Source organism: Rousettus aegyptiacus, unplaced genomic scaffold (assembly GCF_014176215.1).
Source record: "Rousettus aegyptiacus isolate mRouAeg1 unplaced genomic scaffold, mRouAeg1.p scaffold_m13_p_2, whole genome shotgun sequence".
In the NCBI taxonomy this organism is placed as follows: Eukaryota; Metazoa; Chordata; class Mammalia; order Chiroptera; family Pteropodidae; genus Rousettus; species Rousettus aegyptiacus.
The window spans coordinates 46873238-46894884 of record NW_023416295.1 but is presented as its reverse complement, the minus strand read 5'-3'; the positions used below and the strand labels follow the sequence as shown (position 1 = coordinate 46894884).

Here is a 21647-nt window from a genome sequence, read left to right as displayed (position 1 = left end):
ACTCCAACAGTGAGAAATTTGGCACCATCTGTCATCTATTTGTCTAAGCCCTATATATATATATATATATATATATATATATATAGTGGGTTTTTGATTTATTACCAGTACCCCCTTGAGAAAGGAACTTTATCAACTGGAATAGAATGCTTATGAACAATGGTTTTTACCTTTAGCCTTACAGACTTCACTCATTTGTAAAATTAAGTCAGCACCTTTCCTACCCTTCCTACTCCCTTCAATGAGATAATTTGGTGCATTTGTAAAATAGTCAAATTATGTCGTCACAGTCTGCATGCCATCCTGGGATCCCTAACTTCCTAAATGATTTTTTTAAAAATTTGCATATATTGTTTTTCTCCTTGTGTTATGAAGTTCTGTGGGTTTTCACAAATGCCTAGTGCCACGTGTCCACCTGTACAGTATTATACAGAAGAGTTTTACTGCCCTTAAAACTCCCGTGCTTCACCTATCCATTCTTCCTCCATATCAGCAGCCCTGGCAACCACTAATTCTCTCTATAATTTCTCCTTTTTTTTCAGATGTCATAAAAAGGCTACCAGATGTAGCCTTTTTAGACTGGCTTCTTTCACTTAGCAATACACATTTACGATTCAGTTTTTCACATGTCTTGATTAGTTCTTTTATCACTGAATAATAAGACGTTATATCATGTGCCACAATTTGTTTATTCATTCTCCTATTGAAAGATATCTTGGTTCCTTCCATTTCTTGGCAGTTATAAATAAAACTGTTCCAAAGGTTTGCAGGAGATTTTGTGTGGACATGAGTTTTCAAATCAGTTGGGTAAATACTTAGGAGTGTAATTGTTGGACTGTAGATAAGACTGTATTTAGCTTTGTAAAAAACTGTTTATCCTCCAAAGTAGCCATATCATGGCTACTTTGTAACAATGAATAATAGTTACTTTGCTCTACATCTTCACCAGCAATTGGTATTGTCTGTTTTCTGTATTTTCACCACTCTAATAGGTATGCAGTGGTATCTCATTCTTGTTTTGATTTTCACTTTCCTACTGACAAATTATGTTGAGCATCTTTTCATATGATATTTGCCATCTGTATATCTTTTTGTTAAGATCTTTTGCCTATTTTTAAATTGGGTTGTTTTCTTATGTTTTAAGATACCTATATATTTTAGATATGTCCTTTATGAGATATGTGTTTTGCTAATATTTTCTCTCAGTCTGGAGCTTCTGTTTCCATCTTCTTAATAGCATCCACGGAGCAGAAGTTTTTAATTTCAATAAAGGTCAACATCAACATTTTCTTTCACAGATCATGCATTTTGGAATTGTGTGTAAGAAGTCACCACCAAACTAAATGTCATATGGATTTTCTTCTGTTTCCTTCCAGAAGTTTTATAATTTTACTTTTATGCCTCTGATCCTTTTTGAGGAATTTTGTTGTTGTTGTCGTTCTTATTGTTGTTTGTTTGTGAGAGCTATGTGGTCTATGCTTAGGTTCATTTTTTGGCATACAGGCATCCAATTTTTCTAGTTCTCTTTGTTGAAAAGACTATGTTTGCTCCATTAAATTGCCTTTGTATCTTTGTAAAAGATCAGTTGACTCTTATATGTATGTTAAATCTTCTTCTGTATTGTGTTTGCTATCGTAGATATGTTTCTTTCCATAAATTATAGTATCGGTTTTGCCAATATCTACAAAATAGCTTGCTTTTGATTTTGATTGGGATATGGTGAATCTACATATCAAGTTAAGAAGAACTGACATCTTAACAATATTGAGTATTCCAGGTCACTAACATGGAATATTTCTCCATTTATTTAGATTTTCTTTGATTTCTTTCACTAGCATTTTGTAGTTTTCTATATATATATCCTGTACATATTTTGTTAGATTCACACCTAAATACTTCAATTTTTCTTGATGGTATTGCAAGAGGTATCGGTTTTAAAATTTCAAATTCTAATTGTTCATTGCTGGTATATATATATATATATATATATATATATATATATATATATATGTAGAAATCGATATTGGATGTTATATCCTTTGACCTTACTATACTTGCTTATTAGTTCCAGGAGTTCTTTTGCCAATTCTTTGGGATTTTCTACATAGACAACCATGTCATATGCAAATGAAGACAGTTTTTTCACCCTCTCCAATCTGTGTGCCTTTTATTTATTTTTCTTGCCTTCTTGCACTAGCTAGAACTTTTAGTAACATTCAATAGGAGTGATGAGAAAGGACATTCTTGCTATTAAATTTTTAGTGTAATCATTTTTACTATAAATTTTAACTCTTCCATGAACCATTTTTAATAGTTGCAAAATGACCTCTAGTTCTGATGTATTATCACTTATTTTTAACCATTTGTATAATGTTGCACAGTTTGGTTATTTCGAATTTTTAGAAATGCTTTCTTTTGGCTGTAACTATTATTAAGACTTGTAAAAACAAATAATTAGGGGAATTAGAGCCTATGTTTATGGACAGAGATATCTCTTTATACAGTAGTTCCCCCCAATCCACAGTTTCACTTGTAGTTTAAGTTACCCGGGGTCAATCACAGTCCAAAAATATTAAATGGAAAATTCTAGAAGTAACAATTTATAAGTTTTAAATTGTACACCATTTTGAGTAGCATGATGAAATCTTGCTTCATCCTGCTCTATTCCTCCCAGGATGTGAATCATTCCTTTGTCTAGTGTATTCATACTACGCTGCCCACCCATTAGTCACTTAGTAACTGTCTTGGTTATCAGTTTGACCATCACAGTATCTCTGTGCTCGTGTTCAAGCAGTCCTTATTTTACGTAATAATGCCACATTCATATAACTTTCATTATGGTATATTTTATAATTGTTCATTTTGTTTTTGTTAATCTGTTGTGCCTATATAAATTAAACTTTTTCCTAGGTTTGTATGTATAAGAAAAAAAAACTAGTACATTTAGAGTTCGGTACTATCCACAGTTACAGGTAACCACTGGGGATCTTGGAAAGTATCCCCTGTGGATAAGGGGGACTTCTGTACATCTGTGGGAGCTGCATTATGGCAATATACAATAGGAGTAAACCAACAAGGAGGCTGGAGCCAGATTGCTTGAGTTCAGATGTTGGCTCTGCTACTTCTTAGTTATGTGACATTGAGCAAGTTACTTAAATCCTCTAAGACTCAAGTTCATCATCTAAAGATAGGTCGATAACAATAGTGCCTATCTCCTAAGTTTGTTGTGAGGATTAAATAAGAACATGCCTATGGAGGTCACAGAGCATGTACCTGGCACATAGTATACATGCAACAAATATCCTTTTGGTTATGAACACGTTAAAGTTGTTGTCTCACTTATATCTCTACTAATATATTTTTTTTAAATTCTCTTAGACCAAACTCATAACCACCCTCTCCTTTCTTCCTTTCTAACATCAAGATTCAAAGCCCTCATTTGCATTGCGTGCTAAAGGAGGTAGTATTTTTGCTGCTCTCCTTTTTCCAACTGGTCCCCACCTTTTATTAGCCTTCATGATTTCAACAATTCAACTTAAGCATGCCATGCCAACCACTGTCCTCAGCACTGGGGCACCAGAGGGAATAAAACAGACATGACCCTCCATCTTAGATCTTACTATCTGGTAAAAAAAGTCAGGTAGTAAACAAGTGATTACACCGTAACGCATGTTACTGTGAGGAAGCGCAGGATGCCCCGGAGCAGCGCTGCCCATAGGAATGTAGCGGGGTCCCATATGTGATCTTAAATGTTCTTGCAGCCACATTTTAAAAAGTAAAAGAAAAAAGTAAAATTAATTCAATAATATATTTTATTTAACCCAATACATTCAAAACATTTCTATTTCAACATTTAACCAATATAAAACATTATTAACCAATATATTTTACAGTTCTTTTTCTTGTACTTAATCTTCAAACTCTGGCGTGTATTTCACACTTACATCTCGGTTCAGATAGGCCACATTTCAAGTGCTCGGTTGTCACATTTAGCTAGTGGCTACGATATTAGACGTTGCAGCTCTAGAAGCATACCACAGAGGGCCTGGCACATTTGGCTGGGACTTGAAGGATGAGCAAGTCAGGAAAAGGGAGGGGAACATGTGTTATAGGCAAAGGAAACAGACTGGGCAAAACCTCCAAAATGAAAGAGTTTGGCATATTTGAGGGACTGGAAAAACACTCTGAGCAACTGCATACGAGGGAGAATGGTGGAAATGAGGCTGGAGGGGGAGGCGGGGGTGAAATTATGAAGAGCCTTTTGAATAGTGTTCAGAAGTTTGGATTTGTTCCCAGGAGAATGGGGAACCATTGAAGAGTTTTAAATAGAAAAGCAGCATGATCAGATCGGGTCTTTTAAAATATCACCCTTCCTTCAGAGGGAAGATGGGCAAGGGCATATTCCATAGAAGGCTGTGCAGGGTAGTGGTTGCCGTGGTTAACAAGTGGGTTCATGTGCCAGAGCTGCCCCTGACAGTTAGATGACCCCGGACAAGGGACTTAATCTCTGCTGGCCTCAGTTTCCTTATCTGTGAAATGAGAATAATGAGAGTACCTTCATCACAGGGCTGTTTTGGGCATTCAATAAGATGAGTCATGTGAAGCACTTAGAAAAGGCCACTTAGTAAACGTTTGCTCTCATCCTCCCCTGAGCCTGGAATACTGTCTAGGAGGAGAAATCCACAGACCTTCCTTCCTTCTTCCCCTTCTTTTCTGGATCTGTTGTGAAGCACCCTAAATAGATGAGATGAGAAAAGAATGGAACAGCTTCTCCTGCCCTCAACCCCAAATCAGACGAGGCAAGACAACCACTCTCACTATCCTGCCATATACTCCAGTTTTTGTTCGCCTCTGTGTTTGCTTTTGTATCCTGAGGAAGTTTTTGTGTGAACTATGTAGTCTCAGGGTTTTCTTTGGTCAATATAATTATAAAAATTCCCACTTGCTCCTTCTTTTAAAATGTGGTAAGAAGACTGAGGTTTAAACTCCTAATAATAGGGAAAAGTAGTTCTCAAAATAGCTACTTTAATTAAGAAAAAGCAATGAGAACAACTAATAATTGGCCAATTATTTATGATATTTTCAGGTATAGTGACTCACCCAAGGCATTTTATTTGTGAAGTTTTTAAATAAAATAATTTAATACTAAGACTAAATCACGTGTGTAGTGTTTCCCTCCCTTCTAGTCAAAATACGTGAATATCTGAGGCCGTCCCCTTCCATCCTTCCCATTCCTGGTAATACACCTTCATCTGCATTCTGAATGCAATCCCGTTGTGTAAAAGAGTGAAACTTTAAGTTCTCAAAAATTCTTTTAGGTGTAAGTGCTAAGACAATAACATATTAAAAGTTCAGTCTTTATTTGGAAAAGAGATTTACTTTAAAATGCAGCCCAGCGTTCCTTTCTTTTTAAGCTGCACAGAGCAGGGGTTTGTAGTCTTTCCAATTCCAGAGAGAGGTAAAAACAGAAAACAGGAAAGCAATGGAGTCCTCTCTTATTAATTCAGGTCGGTGTCCAGTGTAAGCCTCTGTCACCATTACATCAAGTCATTACTACCTTTCCATGGCTGCAAAACCCACCCCTTCCAGAATCTGGAACCTCATGTAACTGAAGCAGATGGGAATAATATATTTGGTGCTGTCTCTGAAAACTGCCTGTTAATCGCCAAATCTTATAATGATTAACCCCAGCCTGGCTGAGAGCTTTAATCAAGGGGCTGTTTTAGCTTTGGTATATGCAGCCAAACATTTCTCCTTTCTCAAAGGGATATTGTGGAAATCTGTCCTGAGGTTGAGCTATAATCCTCATCTTACTTCCAGGAAAAAAAAAAAAAATTATGTCCACAGTTTAAGTTTCTCGTCAATAAAAGGACACAATAACATTTGATTCCTTCTCATTGTGCATGCAGATGTTTCAAGTAATTCTAAAACCTTTCAATTTACTTTGATAAAAATACTGTGACCCCGAGGTAGAAATGCCAGGTTTCCAAAGTATGCTTAAGCCTCCATCAGCTTATTATTCCTCTAGTAATAGTAAGGCTTTAATTTTTTTTTTCTTATGCACACTCTAGAAAATTAGAAAAATACAGAAAGATGAAGAAAGAAAAATATGAGTGTAATCAAGTTTTAGAAGTGTAATATATCATACTATATACTTTGGCTTTTAAAAATAGTTTGCACATCTAATTGAAATTATCTGCACTAGTGCAACTTGATTTTAAAAAGAAAAAAAAAAAAAAAAAAGAAGCCTGTGTTTAGGGAACCTGGTTTATAACCCAGATTTGAAATGAACTTGCTGTCTCATGTAGTATACTACTTTTCTGCCTTGTTTTCATAGTTTATATGATTTTGATGAGTTTAGTTTTGATGAGCTTTATAAAGGCTTAAAAGATTTCTTGAAAACATTAACAGGATTTTGCTATTTCAGAAATTTTGCATAACATAGATCAAATAAATATACTAATTTTCTTGGGTTCCTGAGTTCTTAAAGATTTGAACATTCTTATCCTGTATTGGTACAAAAATTGTATTTGTCGCAGCTTTTTACCTACCAGATTATCTGAGGGAGAAAAAAAATCTTTTATAATTTTCAATCAATACAGACAAATACACATACATGCAGAAGACTATACAAAAGTCAGTTGAGTGCATGATTTTCATTTCAAAGTGGAGGACAAAGAACTATTTTTTCTTTAATGGTAATTATTTTACCTTTCCCAATTGGAAGTTACTATGCTATTAAAATAATGGCTTAGGGACATTTTGCAAAGCATGCATTTAAAAGCTAGGAAAATATATATGCGTTTTCCTGTTGGAAACTATTGTCTTAATTGATTAATTTGTTCCACATTAATATTTATTAGTCTTAATACAGAAACCAAAGCTGAATTCAAGAGGCCAAAGATAGACCATTTTTCCAAGAATGGTCCATCCAAATTGCTCTCAATGTAAGCATCATAATTTGTCAAAGTGTCAAGAACCTGAACCCATGACCTAAGTTTCATATTCCTAGGAATTGATTCTGAGAAGATAACTTCAAATATGGATAGGTGAGGGGAACTTTTTGCGTAAATTCAAAGCATACTTATACTAACAAATTATTAAAACCAACTTAAAGATGCATCCACAGAACCATTAAATTATGCTTATGTACATTTAATGGAATTTTTACATGATGATTACAAAGAATTTGTAGCAATATGTAAAACTGTTTATGATTTTGTATTATGCAAAAAGAGAAGATACAAAATTTTACCTAGAGTATTATCCCACTTCAGTTAAAAATAAAAGAAAATCCACACCTATTTTAAAGGGATTAATATTAATATTCCAAAATAATAATCACAGTTATCTTTGAGTAGTAGTTTAAACAACTAAATATTTTTATACTCTCTAATGAGCATGCATTATTTTAAAATTAAAAAGATGATAAAGGTAAAAGCCAACGACTAAGTATATGCCTTTACTACAATTGATAATCTGACTTTCTGATGTCTTCTTGACAATGCTGAATCTGTAATATCCTCATAGGTAGTATCTTCATGCACTTTTCTCCTACCTTTTCCAATTCCCACTCTATGCAAGCCCTGGACTAGGAAATTCAGAATGCCTTAAACACTCACCTCTGTGCTTTTGACTCTAGCGTATACTATATCTAGCCTTTAGAGCTTTTACCCTGAAGACTGTTCAAATCCCACCTCCTCTGGAAGGCTTGCTTGAGCTACCCTGGACAACTGTTTCCACCTCCTTCTCCTTTTGCCTCTGTAAAAATACTTGTGAAATGTATATAGGGTTCAGCTAGATGTGACTTTCATCTGTTCATGCCAGTCGAGTACAGCGTAGGACATCCCCCTGACCTTGTGAAATCCACCTGCTGATTTATCAGTGCTGATACAAACAGGTGACAGACAAATGGTAGTGACTGCCTGGAAAAGTATATGTATTTTCTGACTGTCCATTACCTTACTTAAAAAATCAGTTGTATAGTATCTACAATATGTAACATTAAATGTGTTCACTCATTATGAATTTAATACCTCAAAGTATGTGTGAGAATTTCTGATACTTTCAATGGATTTAACTTATATCTTCAGAAACCTATATTTGGCGATAGACAACTACTTGTCACTCTCTAGAGAGTTAAATCATTGGGTTCCTTAAGCATAATATCTGAGAAGAATGTGATCATGTTGTATTTACAGTGGAACATATGAATAAAGAAAATACATTGATATTTTGTTAATACTATGATCTGCTAGAAAAAGATATGCTTTGCCAGATATATATTTATATTAAATAGCTATAAAACATTTAATCATTGGCTTTAATGCTCTTTTCGTTTTAACTTTTTATGTTTTTACATGGCTTTGAGGGTATTATTGATGTCTTAAGCGATAAATGCATGACATTTGTGATCAGTATTCTAAATTTTTCCAGTATTACTAAATACATCTAAAAATGCTAGCTAGTCATCTAGGCTCATTCTCTCACCAAGTGTCCTACTCCCAAAGACCACCTTTTGTGGGGCTTGGTGGTAACATTTTTGCTGGGTGCTTTCCATGCATACAAACATACATGTATGAGTCGTCCTCAAAGGAAAAATGGAAGGTTACCAATTGCTCTATCTGTTAGGCCCTAAATCAGGATCACATATGACTAGGTTACCACTCAAACATTAAGTTTCAAAATCCCAAGGTTTCCTTTACTTTTTCTATGTATAATGAGGGTTAGAAGTATTTTCTAAATTTTTTTTTGATATGGAGATTAAGTTAATTTCTTATTTTAAAATAGTTTTCTTCTTTTAACTTTAAATTAAAGCTCATCACATACAGGTAAAAAAAAAAAAGCGTACATGTCATTTAGGTCAATACGTTTTCACAAACACAGTCATGTAAACAACACTCAGATCAAGAAACAGAACATTCCCACCATCCCAGAACATGAGTTTCCTTCTAGCCACTCCTCCAACTAAGAGTAATCTGCTTTTATTCTGTAGATAAATTAACTGCCTGGTACACACCTTCTGTACATGACTTGTTTCATTCAATATTGTTTGTAAGCTTTATCCACATTGTTGTATGCAGTTATAAGTTGTTTTTCTCATTTCGTTATGAGAACATACCACAATCTACTGCCCATTTTATATTGGTGGGCTATTGTGAGTAGCTGTCTTGACATTCTAGTATGTCTTTTGGTGAATGTGTGCACAAATTCCTGTTGAGCTTTTATCTAGCAGTAGATTTCTGGGGTATTAGGAATACACTGTTCATATTGAGGATCTGCATATGGACTTCTGGAAGTCTGTTAACCCCTGAAATTATGAGCAGAATTTTGAATGTTTGTATGTATGTGCATCTTTAAGTTTCCATCACTTGTATAAATTCTCAAAATTGTCCAATATATATTCAGAAATACTTATCGAAACAGTGAAAACTCAAAACTGATCTTGTGTCTATCAAGGGAAAAATAAGAAGTCAAGATGATGGAGAGGAATGGTTTCATGTCTCTGGGACGATCTGTTTTTGAGAACTTCTTTGATATAAAGGAAACACAAAGGTGTCAACTTTAAATCAATGTTCTTTCTTCCAACCTTAAAACACCTTGTTATGGATATGAATGGAAGAGAAATGTTATTCCTGGGAAGGAAGAAGCAAAAGTAAAATGGTCCACAAATTATTTGCCAATATCCAATTCTAACCATGAAGAGCAAAATTAAAATTTCAGAAATGAAAAGAGAAAAAATTCTTTCCATTCTTTTTTAAAAAATTTTATTTTATTATTAGTTTCAAGTATACACTACATTGGTTAGACATGTATATAGTTTATGAAACTAGCCTCCTAATTACTTTCTTCCCTCTGGCTCTACACCTAACCATGACCTTACTGCTGACTGCATTCCCTATGCCATGCTCCCTTTCTTTTTATACTACTGCCAGATTAAAGCTCCTCAGAAATCTCTCCACATATTAATCAAATAAAAATTTAATGAATAATCTCTATAAACAAAGCATCACAGGGATTCTGCGATAACAAGAACACAATTTTTTATTTTAGAGAGCTCGCATTGTACCTGGACAAACAGATAAGTGAATGGCTGTGGCACAGCAGGGAAATGTTTGCAGTAATAGAGACTCAGGGAAAGGCGAGGCGCCCAAAGATCGACTCAGGGTACCGCTGATGTCTGTATGAAACATTGTATAGATCCCTTAAAATAAGAAATTGAGGACTACCCTTACCTGATCACTAATCTCTCCAAATGGTTCTTTAAACTGTTTAATGCATTGATTACATATCTTCAAAGCACCAAGGATGAGAAAAATCACTTGTAATGGGCCATTTTTTTTTAAGTGGTTTATATAGCTCCTCAGATTGTGTCAGAGAGTGTGTCCATAATTGAGCCAACCTCATTTTAAACATCTTGTAGCCCAAACCTAGCATTGTAAGCCAAATTTTGCATCATTTACCAGAATAATTCCCTTTGAAGTCTAGTGAATCAGCTTTAGCACAGCAGAGAAGACATCCGTGGAATAAATTGATATGTACATGTTTTTATTCAAATTAGAATTAAACAACATAATAATTCAGTATATTGTAATTTATTCTATATAGTATGTTAATATAAGTATGCTGTTATATTACATAATTTTACATTTAGGTCCGTGATCCATTCTGAGTTAATGTTTGTTGAATCAATTTGTTAATATCTACAAAATAACTTGCTGGATACATTTTTTAAACTTCTAGCTTTTGTTGGACTGGAATCTCTGAAGAGCCCGGGCCAGTGCTTCCAGCAGTTGGTAGAAGGTTGTGATCTGCCTTCCTCCATTCTCCTCCCCATCCTGCTCTTCCTTCTCTGCTGCTGGTCTATAGAGGAAGGAGAGGGAAGGGAGACGTTTCTTTCTTAGAGTTCCTATCTCTCTGCTTATATTACCCAATATATTCTTTCATATTTCCTACTTTTTTATTGGTATTATTAATGGAATAGTATTCCATAGTTATCATATTAATCATAGATCATTAAAATTTCCTATCTGGCAATTTCTAAATCTGTGTCATGTCATATCTGAGTCTGACCCTGATGTTCACTTTGTCTCTTCAGACTGTTTCTTCTTGCCATTAACATGCCTTGTAATTTTTAGTTGAAAGTCAGGCATGACGTACCAGGTAAGAGGAACTGAGAGAAGTAGGCTATTAGTGTGAGGTTTTATGTCAATCTGGCTAGGAGTTGGGCTATGTTTAATGTTTGCTGTAGCTATATATGCCAGAGTTCGAGTTCCTCTAGCATCCTTGTTTTTGTCTCCTTGGTTGTGTTTGGGCTTCCCTAAGAACTTCTCCTTAGATAGAGTCTTCATCCTGCAACTCTTTCGGCTGTAATCTCCTATTTTTATACTGGTATGGAAAAGGGCATGTAGGGTAAGATTAGTGTCCTATAATCTTATAATTAAATCTCAGTCATTTAGTGGGCCTGTGTCCCTGCACTGTGACCTTCACAACTATTTCTTAGCTTCTTTTTCCTTGCTTAGATGAGACAGGGAGGCTAGAGAGGACCAGTCAGAGAAACACCCTTCCCCCAGATGGGTTAAGACTCTAGTAAAGTCTTTTCTATGGAGAGTAGGCCTTTGTTATAGAGAGTGCTCAGGGTGTATTTCACAATGCTTTCTCTTCCCCTCCCCCTGCAAGAGCCACAAGATCTTTTTTGGCCCTTTATCAAGAGAACCTGATGGGGTTCCAGAAGGTAAAACCCACAAAAGTGTGATGGCCCATCTAAGACTGCCCCTACCACAAGAGTTCCTTACTCTCAAGCTACTCCACATTCAGCCTCCAGCAATTCATCAAAATTACCATTGTTAAAAAATAAACTGAGGCAGAGCAAGAACTTTGAGAGTTTATTTGAGCAAAAATTGGTTCAAATCTGGCAGCACCACTGGAAGTGGTTCAGAGCCGACAGGAGCTCAGTGAGATTCTTTTATAGAGAAAAGGCAGAAGCAAAGTAAAAAATTTATTGACTGGCTATACAGTCAAGCCTAGTTGGCTGTTTCTGATTGGTTGTCCTTAGGTTTCAATTTCATAACCTTGAGACATTTTCATGTTAGATTTGGGTTTGCTTACACAGGTCACCATGGCAGGACAGCCTCATTAGTCTAATTGCCTCCTTGTTTAATTAATTTAACACCATTTATGTGTTCCTACCAGTTAGTGGCTTCTGTTCTTGGTAAGCCGATCTCAGCTGAAATTCTCCGAATCCCTTGTCTTCCAGATTTCAGGGCAGTTTACTCTGCAACCTCAGTTCTATGATGGGCCTAAGAGAAGTCACTGTTTTCACTTTGTTCAGTACTTTCTTGTTATAAGAATGGGAGTGACAACTTTCAGTCTCTTTACATGTGGAAGCTAAAACTGGTCATTGGCTCACTATAAGCCAATTTTGAATGTGGAAAAACTTAAAAGAAAAACAAAAAAGCCTGCAGACGGAAGCCAAAGAGGAGGGCTATAGATGATTTTTCCATTATTTAATAAATGGAAAAAGTTACATAGTTATTTCAGAGTGGTGAAATCTGTCTGTGAGTCTGACTTAAACTTTAATTTCATCTGGTCAACCAAAGAGTGATGACATTGATGATACTTATTACAAGAATGAGGCATACAGTTCTAAGACCTTAGTTGTATTATTCCAAAATGCCAAAATAAGGCAATGTAACTCCTAAAAGTATATCATTTTCACTAAAAAATTGAATATTATTCTCCCTACGTCCTGAAGATTTCCTCACCTGAAATAAGAGGGGGAATTTGAAATACAGAATGTTGTTGCTTTTATTTTATATCGTCTCACTAATTGTTTAACCCACAGAACTTTTGCTTTTCCAGTACACTCAAGAGCTCATTTGACTACGCACTTTATCAGTCTTCTACTATAGCCTAGCACATTGCTCTGTACACAATGGACCTTCATTAAATACTTGAATTAAATTGGATGTGGACTTATATGACTTTTCATTGCACTGAGTTGCCATAGTTCTGCCACGAGCTCTGCCAATCCAGCTTGTTATTCTTATCTCTTGGCTTAAAATATTGTGCCTTGCAAAAGGCTTCTGTGAGCAAATACTTGAGTAAAAAGAATTAACTGCTTTCAAAAGGGCTTGAATATGGTTTTTCATAAAGCCTATTACAGTGCCTTATACCTCATTATAATCTACTGGGGAGTTATTGTGCATCTTGTAATGGAGGATAAATTCATATTTTTCATCACCTGATTAGTATTTCTGAATTGGCTCTGGTGCAAAAAGGAATATTTCCCTTACTGTTTCTCCTTTTCAGTAGTAATGGAAACATAATAAAAAGCAGTAGAATGCATCCCCTCTCCAGAAACAAACAAAAACCAATTACGGTCAATCCTAAGGGAAGTCTTTAGTGGAGAAAGCCAAGAAAAGCAGAGAGAAAGCTGAATACCTCTGCCTTTATCTGTTCTCTCTGCCTAGCTTTTTAGGATCATATTTTCCTAGCCCAATTTAGATTCTTTCATGCCCAGGTAGGGAGGAAGGATTTTTGTCCTCAACACATGATTGATGCGTTGAAATGTATGAAATTTTACTGGAGAAGGGTCTGCTCCTTTTAGGGCCACTCTAGGAAACACACCAAGGAAGCATTAATTCTGTGCTCGCCCACTCCACCTTCCTTGTCTATAACTCAACAGGGCGAGTCCCTGGGGGACGTGGAACAGGTGAGAGGGCTAAGAGGTGGATGCGGCAGCCCCACCCCCACCCTGTGGCCACTGCAACCACCTGCTGTGCTGTTCCTGGGCCTGTTGCCCCTCAGAGCAATTCTTCGCCCTTCCTGTGCTTTGCTGTGCCACAAGGGGGCTGACCTCTGTGGAGTGTTTTCCAGGCTCCTCTGGCCTTGGTTTTGCTATTAGGGTTGGTTTTCTAGCTTTGATCATCTTGCTAATATTACTATGCGACTTCTTTCTCTCCTCTGTTTAATCATTTATAAAAGGAAATTCTTTTCCTTTTTTGTCTGGCTTCTGGCTGGAGGGAAATTGGATGTAGGAGGGTCTCACCTCCCTCTCAGCAGCAGGAGGTTGGGCAGCATTGTCAGCCGTGGCTCTACCTCTAGGGCCTGGTGGCTCTCTGGGGTTCCAGCTTTCACCAGGACGCCTAGCTCAGGCTCTGGTAATGTCTCCTTCATCCTCTGCCCTTCTACCCAAAGCTTCCTACTTTGCTAACATCTGGTTACCTCCCAGTCACCTGCTTAACTTAGCTCTTCCAGCATCCGCAAAACCAGTTTCGGCATTAAATTCCCTCTGTAGGAAATACTGTGGTTTCCACTTTCCTGCTCAGACTTTGACCGACACCCATGTCCCAGGTATATTTGTCTTATCCCTAGTAGGGCAGTTCCTCAATACCAAATGTCTTATTGTCACAAAGTTGCTTTTTAAAGTTAATTCATACATTCATCTGTTGATGGGTATTTGAATTGTTTCTATATCTTGACTATTGTGAATAATGCTGAGATAAACACAAGAATAAAAAAGATGTGGTATATATACACAATGAAATATTATTCAGTTATCAGGAAGGAGGATATCTTTCCATTGGTGACAACATGGACGGATCTTGACCACATAATGCTAATGATAAAAACTCAGACAGAGAAAGACGAAAAACCTTATGATATCATTTATATGTGGAATCTAAAAAAGTTACACCTGTAAAAAACAGAGTAAAATGGAGGTTATCAGGGGTTGAGGCAAGGGGTGAAAAGAAGGATGGCATTTAAGGACACAAACTTGTAACAAGTAGTAAATAAACCATAGAGATCTCATGCACAGTATAATGAATATAGACCAGGCATCCACAACCTTTTGGCACCAGGGACTGGTGTTTCTATGAGAATCTAATGCCTGATGATCTGAGGTGGAGCTGAAGTGGTGATGCTGGCGCTGGGAAGAGGCTGCAAGTACAGATGAAGCTTCACTTACTCATCCGCTGCTCACCTCCTGCTGTGCGGCTTGATTCCTAACAGGCCATGGCCTGGTCCGCAGCCTGGGGGTTGGGCACTCCTGATTTACACAATAATATTGTACTATAATTATGTAAGGTGATAAATATTACTAGATCGGCAATCTTTTTATAATATGTAAATGTATCAAAGGAACACTGCTATAACAGTTTACCCTTTAACTTTACACAATGTTACATTTCAGATTTATTCAATTAAAAAATTTAGTTAATTCAGACCAACCATGATATATGGTGCGATCATCTCAGTAGGTCATTGTGTTTATTGCTGGAAACTCTTAAGATCAAATCTGATACCTGATAACCTAGAAGGGCTAAATGCTTTTTTCTCAATGCACTTGAGTCAAACACTACAAACTCTTCTGAAGGGTGCACAAAGATGGCTCTAGAAGGAAAGAGCAGGTGGGTAGGGTCATTGTACCTGCAGCACAGACACGGGACTGGATTCAACTTCCAGCTCTTCCAGCTAGTAGCTGGAAGCTCAGTCACTATGTGTCTCTGGCCTCAGTTTCCGAAATAAAAAATGAGAGTAATAATAAAATAAGGAGATGACACATATAATGGCACATGTGCAGACAACACATCTAAAGGGCCTGTCACAGGAAATGCTTGGTGTTACCCTTAGGGCTACTTTTCTCATCTTTGTTCTCACTAATATCACTATGGTGCTTCTTTCCCTGTCCTGTTTAACCTGATCATTTATAAAATACCATTTTTTTCTCATTGACAGCTAAAGTAAAATTCTCAACTTTACTTGAAGGCCAAAGGAGACCGAAAAGGAAATAAATAAGCAGATACAAAAGCAATAAAGCCACATTCGCAATGGAGGGGCCCCTGGACAGGCATTAACCGGGGACTACTTCCCAGGCACCTAGACTACCTGTCACAAATGCCCTCTCTCTCACAAATATGGCTGCTAGAACATAGGAGTTTGCCTAACTGAATACAGTGTTGCTTTTAAAGACAAATTTTTATTTCCCCCAAATAAAACCTCCCCTGCTTTCACCCTGCTTGGAGGTTTTATTTAAATAAAGGGACTGCCCACTGCTGGTGGGACTGCAAATTGGTACAGCCACTATGGAAAGTGGTTTGGAGGATCCTCAAAAAAGTAAGAATTGACCTACCATATGATCTAGCAATCCCTCTATTTACCTCAAAGACTTGAAAACTCATATTCAAAAAGCTATATGCACACTGATGTTCATAGCAGCATTATTCACAGTGGCCAGGATATGGAAGTGTCCTATGATAGATGATTGGCTAAAGAAGCTATGGTGCATATGTACAATGGAATATTACTCAGCCATAAGAAGAGATGAAATACTGCCATTTGCAATGACATGGATGGACCCTGAAATAATCATACTAAGCAAAATAAGCCAGACAGCAAAAGTTGAAAATCACATGATATCACATATATGGGATATAAACCTAAAAGCAAAAAATGAACAGGACACAGAAACAGAGACTCATGGACATAGACAATAAACTAGTGGTTACCAGAAGGAAAGGGAAAAGTGGAAAGTAAAAAAATGTTAACAAAATAACGAAAGGAAGGAAGGGAGGGAGGGAGGGAGGAAGGAAGAAAGGAAGGAAGGAAGAAAGGAAGGAAGGAAGGAAGGAAGGAAGAAGAAGAAAGAAAAAACATCCTTACATCACTCCCCCCTCCCTCACTCCCGACCTCCTTCTCCTGCATTCCCTCCTTCCCTCACGCCCTCCTTCGCCTCCTTCCAGACATTCGCACCTTACCTCCATCCCCTCCCGCCTCACCCCGCTCATCCCCCGTCCCTAAGAAGGAAGGAAGACTGCCTCCTTCTCAAAGCCTCCATTCATCATGTTGCCCTCAAACATACATCTTTGAGTCAGAGAAGGTTTTAAGAATGCTGCCTTTCACAAATTAAACAGCCTCCTAGGCCTGGGGCTGGTACTAGGATTATCTAGCTAAAAGGCAACCTTGTATACATTTTACCCCTTTAGAGGCTGCAAATCAAAAGAACAATGCTAATGGAAGTCTGATGCTTCCCCTGCTTTAATGACATTTTCTTCTCAGGGTTCCAAGGAACTATACAACAAAAGTAACTAAACTAGGGACCACTCATTAGCATTTTGTTAAAATACAGCCATTTCTATAGAAACAAACAAAAAGATGGAATTTTCAAATAATGTTCATTATACCTGATGAAGAATAAACATTTATCAGTAATCCTCAAACTTGGGCATCTTCTTGACCTCTGGCTCAGCCAGCCTCTCAGAGCCTACTTCAAAGGAAAGTAGCTTTTTTATAAGAAAGAAAAGGTTACCTCAGAAACTAATCACACATCTACTTTAGACCACATATACCTGCACATCTTTCTTCCAAGACAGGAAGAAGAAATGGGTTTACGTTATTATTTTCAAGAATCACCAGAGGCTTCTTTGACTTGGATACATAACCAGGCACAGTCCTATATGTGGAAACCAACCCATGTATTGTGGGGAAGCAGGATGCATGGGTACTGGGAATTCACGACCCTGAAATAATCAGGATGTTTTAACTGCACACATTTCCAGGGTCCTGGTGCATGCTGGTCTGGCACTTGTGAGCCTTTCTTGGGGGGATTTAGCATCACAGACATCTCTCTGTCTTTTCTGAGGAGGCGGTGCAAGCACAGGGGCTGCATTCACCCATGGTCCCTCTCCCATTGAAAGGTCTCCTGTAAGGGAGCACAGTTTATTTCAGAGCAAAGCTGGTCTCTGTTTAAATCTACTATTGAATTGGATCAGATTGAAATTCCTTGGTCTATGCTGGCTCTATACAGTCTGCTGCTAAAATACTATAATATTGCTTGACACCTGTGCTCTAGTGATTTTAAGAGGAAAAAAAAGTCAACGAGGTAATGAAACTTTTTAAGTAAGTTCAGTGATATTTCAATCACACTAAATAAATCTGTTTCACTTATCCTTTTCTTAAAGCTTAGTATTGTTATCACTTTTTCCTTAATGCTATTATAATATTAAAAGCATCAACCTATCTAAAATATATCATCGATAAAAAGGAAGATATATGTTTATACATGTATGTTTGTATTTAGATACATAAACTATTTTAACTTGATGTTGACTTTTATTTCTCCCATCGATTATGTTTTTTTTTTTTTTAATTAAGACTAGAGGGAAAATCTACCAATTTATTTTTGATGTAATGGCTTCTATTTGGAAAAAGAGTTTTTAGTATGAAGAATAATAATCTTTGTATTAGTTTTCTGTGACTGCTATAACAAATTGCCATGAGCTTAGTAGCTTAAATTGAAACTAATAACCTTACAGTGCTATAGTTTAGAAGTCTAAAATGGGTCTCATTGGGCTAAAATCAAGGTGTCAGCAGGTCAGTTCCTTCTGGAGGCTCTGAGGGAAAATCCATATATTGTTTTGCCATCTTCATCTTCTAGAGGCTTCTCTCATCCCTTGGCTCTTGGCCTCTTCCATCATCAGTGCCCACAAATCGGGCTATTTCCTACTCACTCTGCTATTTTTCTGGTTTTAACTCTTCTGCCTCCTTCCTCCATCTTTTAAGGACCTATATGATTACATTGCACCCACCTGGAAACACCAGGGTAACCTCTCAGTTTGATTCTTAACTTAATCACATCAACAGGGTCCCTTTTGCCATGTAATCTAGTATATTCACAGGCCCTGAGGATAAGAACATAGACATCTTTTGGGGGACCATTAATTCTGCCTACCCCGACCTCTTAAATAAACCTACCACATTTTTTTTTTAATGTTCTGGAAGTGACATAAACAGTGTAATATTGATGGTTCTACTGCCTCCTTTGAGAAATGCCATTACCAGATATTTCAGAGGAAGAGAGAGACGGGGTGTTGCTAGGGCTAGGGGCCTCAGTGTGTAGCTGTGGAGCAAGTCATTTCCCTGGAATTTCAATCCAGCACTTTCATCTGAAGAATGTGGATAATGACAGGAGCTTTATGCATATCTCTTCTGACAGTCCCAGAAGCCTGAGCTGTACACCATCTTGCAAATGAGAGAGAAGGTACCTGAGCTGTCCCAGTGGGTTCCGGGAACTTGAATGTGTACAACTACCAAGAAGCATTATTTAAAAATTAAAACTTTCTAAAAGCACAAATATCAGAAACAGAATCTTAACTACATAAGAGAGGATGAAATTGCTCTTTTCCATCCTAAATCAGTACTTTATCCCTATCCCCTGAGAAAGGTCATTTTAATCTCTATTCATGTTTATCTTGCTTTGCTTTTTCTTCTGCTCTGATGTTTGTTATGCTTTGAGTAGATATCAGTTCCTCTCATGAAGCCTACAAACATCTAATCATTTCCTTTTTTTTCATTTTTAATAATTTAAATTTAAATTTTGGCAAACTGAATGTTGTAATTTTGCCTTTTGAATGCCTATGCATTCAAGTTTTGTAGGCAGATTTTATCTCTTGTTTTTTAAATTCTATTTTGAGTTTTATAAAAATGGATGTTTCTTATTATGTTCCAACCCATAATTTTCTTTAGTGTACTTTTTATTTAATTTTCTTTTGCTTTAACATTTTATTTTTCAGACACCTCTCATTGAACCTCACGTTCCTCTTCGTCCTGCTAACACCATTACCAAGGTAATGGGATGTAGGTGGGTTGATGAGCCATTGGCAACCACTGAAAGTGGTCCATATGTAAGAGCATCCTATCAGGCAACCTCAGATACATTTTCTAGAGACAATAAATATTCAATGTGCCACATTTCTCAACCTAAAACAGTGACATGTCACACAGGTGAACAATGTAAATGTATGAGTTGTATTTTTCGAGCCAGAGTCAGATCGAAAAGTGATTTAAGGATTCATTTGGTTTGTTTTCCTTTTATAAACTGTCTCTTCTCTTCCCCTTCTACTTGATTAAAATCTAGGTCCCTTCGGAGAAGATCCTCAGGGCTGGAAAAATTTTACGAAATGCCATTCTCTCTCGAGCACCTCACATGATACGAGATAGAAAATACCACCTAAAGACTTACAGGTATGTGCAGTCATTTTAAAGGCTACAGCCCCTACAGGTTCATATTCAGTAAAATTGGAACAAACTTTCGTGCCCCTGTTTTTCATCTGTAGCCAGGATCTTTTGTAATCCTACCAGCTCTGGAAGATCTAAGCTTGTCTTAGATACCACTTAACTTTAATTATCCTTAATATTTCCAGCAGTTATTCCTAAATTAATTTTCTAGGACATTAGTTTGCAATGAACAAACAAGAAAACTTTGTATTTCTTTTCACTAGTGTTTTTTTAGGAAAACTACTATATTTAGATGAGAGTCAACTAACATTTGCTGAGCACTTATTTATTCTTGAAGCTCTGTACCAGGTCACTTCCTATATGTTATCACATGGTGAGGTTATCCTCACCATAACCTACTAAGTAGGTATATAGCTATTTTTCAGATAATAAAACTGAGGCTCAGAGAGATTGAATAGTTTCCCTTGTCCAAGTCGTAAATCTAGTGAGCAGCAGAGCCAATTTTTGTCACAGTATTTGGAATAGACATAACATCTATATTTCAGGAGTTTAAGACTTAGTACTATGGAGCAAGAAAGAGATTATGGTTTCTGACTTCTAATTTCTATTATTTGTCACCAAGTTTCATTGATTTCCAAGTTCAGTGATCTTTTTATTCATTGTATTATTTATTTATTCCATAAATTTATTAAGTACCTACTGGCCACCAGACAATGTTGTGTTCCAAGCTCTAAAGATACTGAAGTGAAAAAATATATACAATGTCCTTTACAGAGTTTATTTTCTAATGTATATTTTATTCCATTATGTATATGGTAAGATATACAACATCATGTCACATCTATATTCATATAAAATTAAAAACTCATTATAGCTGTCATTAGAGTTAAAAAATGTTAAAGACTGGAGCCGCACGATTTAATTGAACTTTCTGAGAAGACTGAACCATGGTAGGTCAACTAAGAATTATGTTTAATCTTTAACTTTTGATTTTATCAATTCAGTCAGGGTTTATGAAGTGGAGTGGCCTGTCTATGGCACACGAGCCTTCATGCTCTCTCCCTGCACCCACCGTTCAGATCCACAGCCCTCTTGCAGCCATCAGGCTCCCTCTCCCATTTAGCCTAGACATGACCTAAGAACCCACAGACTTGGCATAAGTCCAAACCCATTTGATTCACATGAACCAAATTCATAAGACATAGTGAAAAGCCAGAATATACATTTTAAAGTTCCCATGAAGGATATATATCTTTCTAGTGACTTTCAACTATTACAGATTTTGTAAAATTATACAGTTCACTATAACAAGTTTATATGCCTCAAAATCCACTCTCTTTCCTAGGGACAGAGATGGAAAGACATTGCAAATTTTTCTTCTATGGATCACTTTTTTTTTGCACTCCATGCAAACTAATACTCTTCTGCTTGCATTTGTCATGACCAAAATTGACATTTTATTTGCTACATTTAGACTGGCCCTTCTTGATAGAATTTCAGAAGGAGATGGGATTTGAGAAACACTTTAGTCTTACCAGTATATTCCTTTTAGTACACATTTCAGCTCTTAAGACAGATTGTTCATCTAGCCCTGTCAGTGTTCCTATTTACTGCCATTTTGGATAATT

The 21647-nt window shown here is 36.7% G+C and overlaps 1 protein-coding gene across 8 annotated transcripts in view; it reads left to right on the top strand.

The window, feature by feature from the left end:
• RAPGEF4 (Rap guanine nucleotide exchange factor 4) overlaps positions 1 to 21647 on the top strand; it is a 260359-nt gene that overhangs the window by 161918 nt on the left and 76794 nt on the right. For 6 of the 8 annotated variants that reach the window (XM_016135066.2, XM_016135085.2, XM_016135075.2 and 3 more), the window contains 2 exons: positions 19575 to 19628; positions 19919 to 20025. In XM_016135066.2, coding sequence (XP_015990552.2) covers positions 19575 to 19628; positions 19919 to 20025 — 161 coding nt within the window. The remainder of the gene's footprint in view (positions 1 to 19574; positions 19629 to 19918; positions 20026 to 21647) is intronic. The other 2 variants (XM_016135049.2, XM_016135092.2) reach the window with 1 other exon arrangement.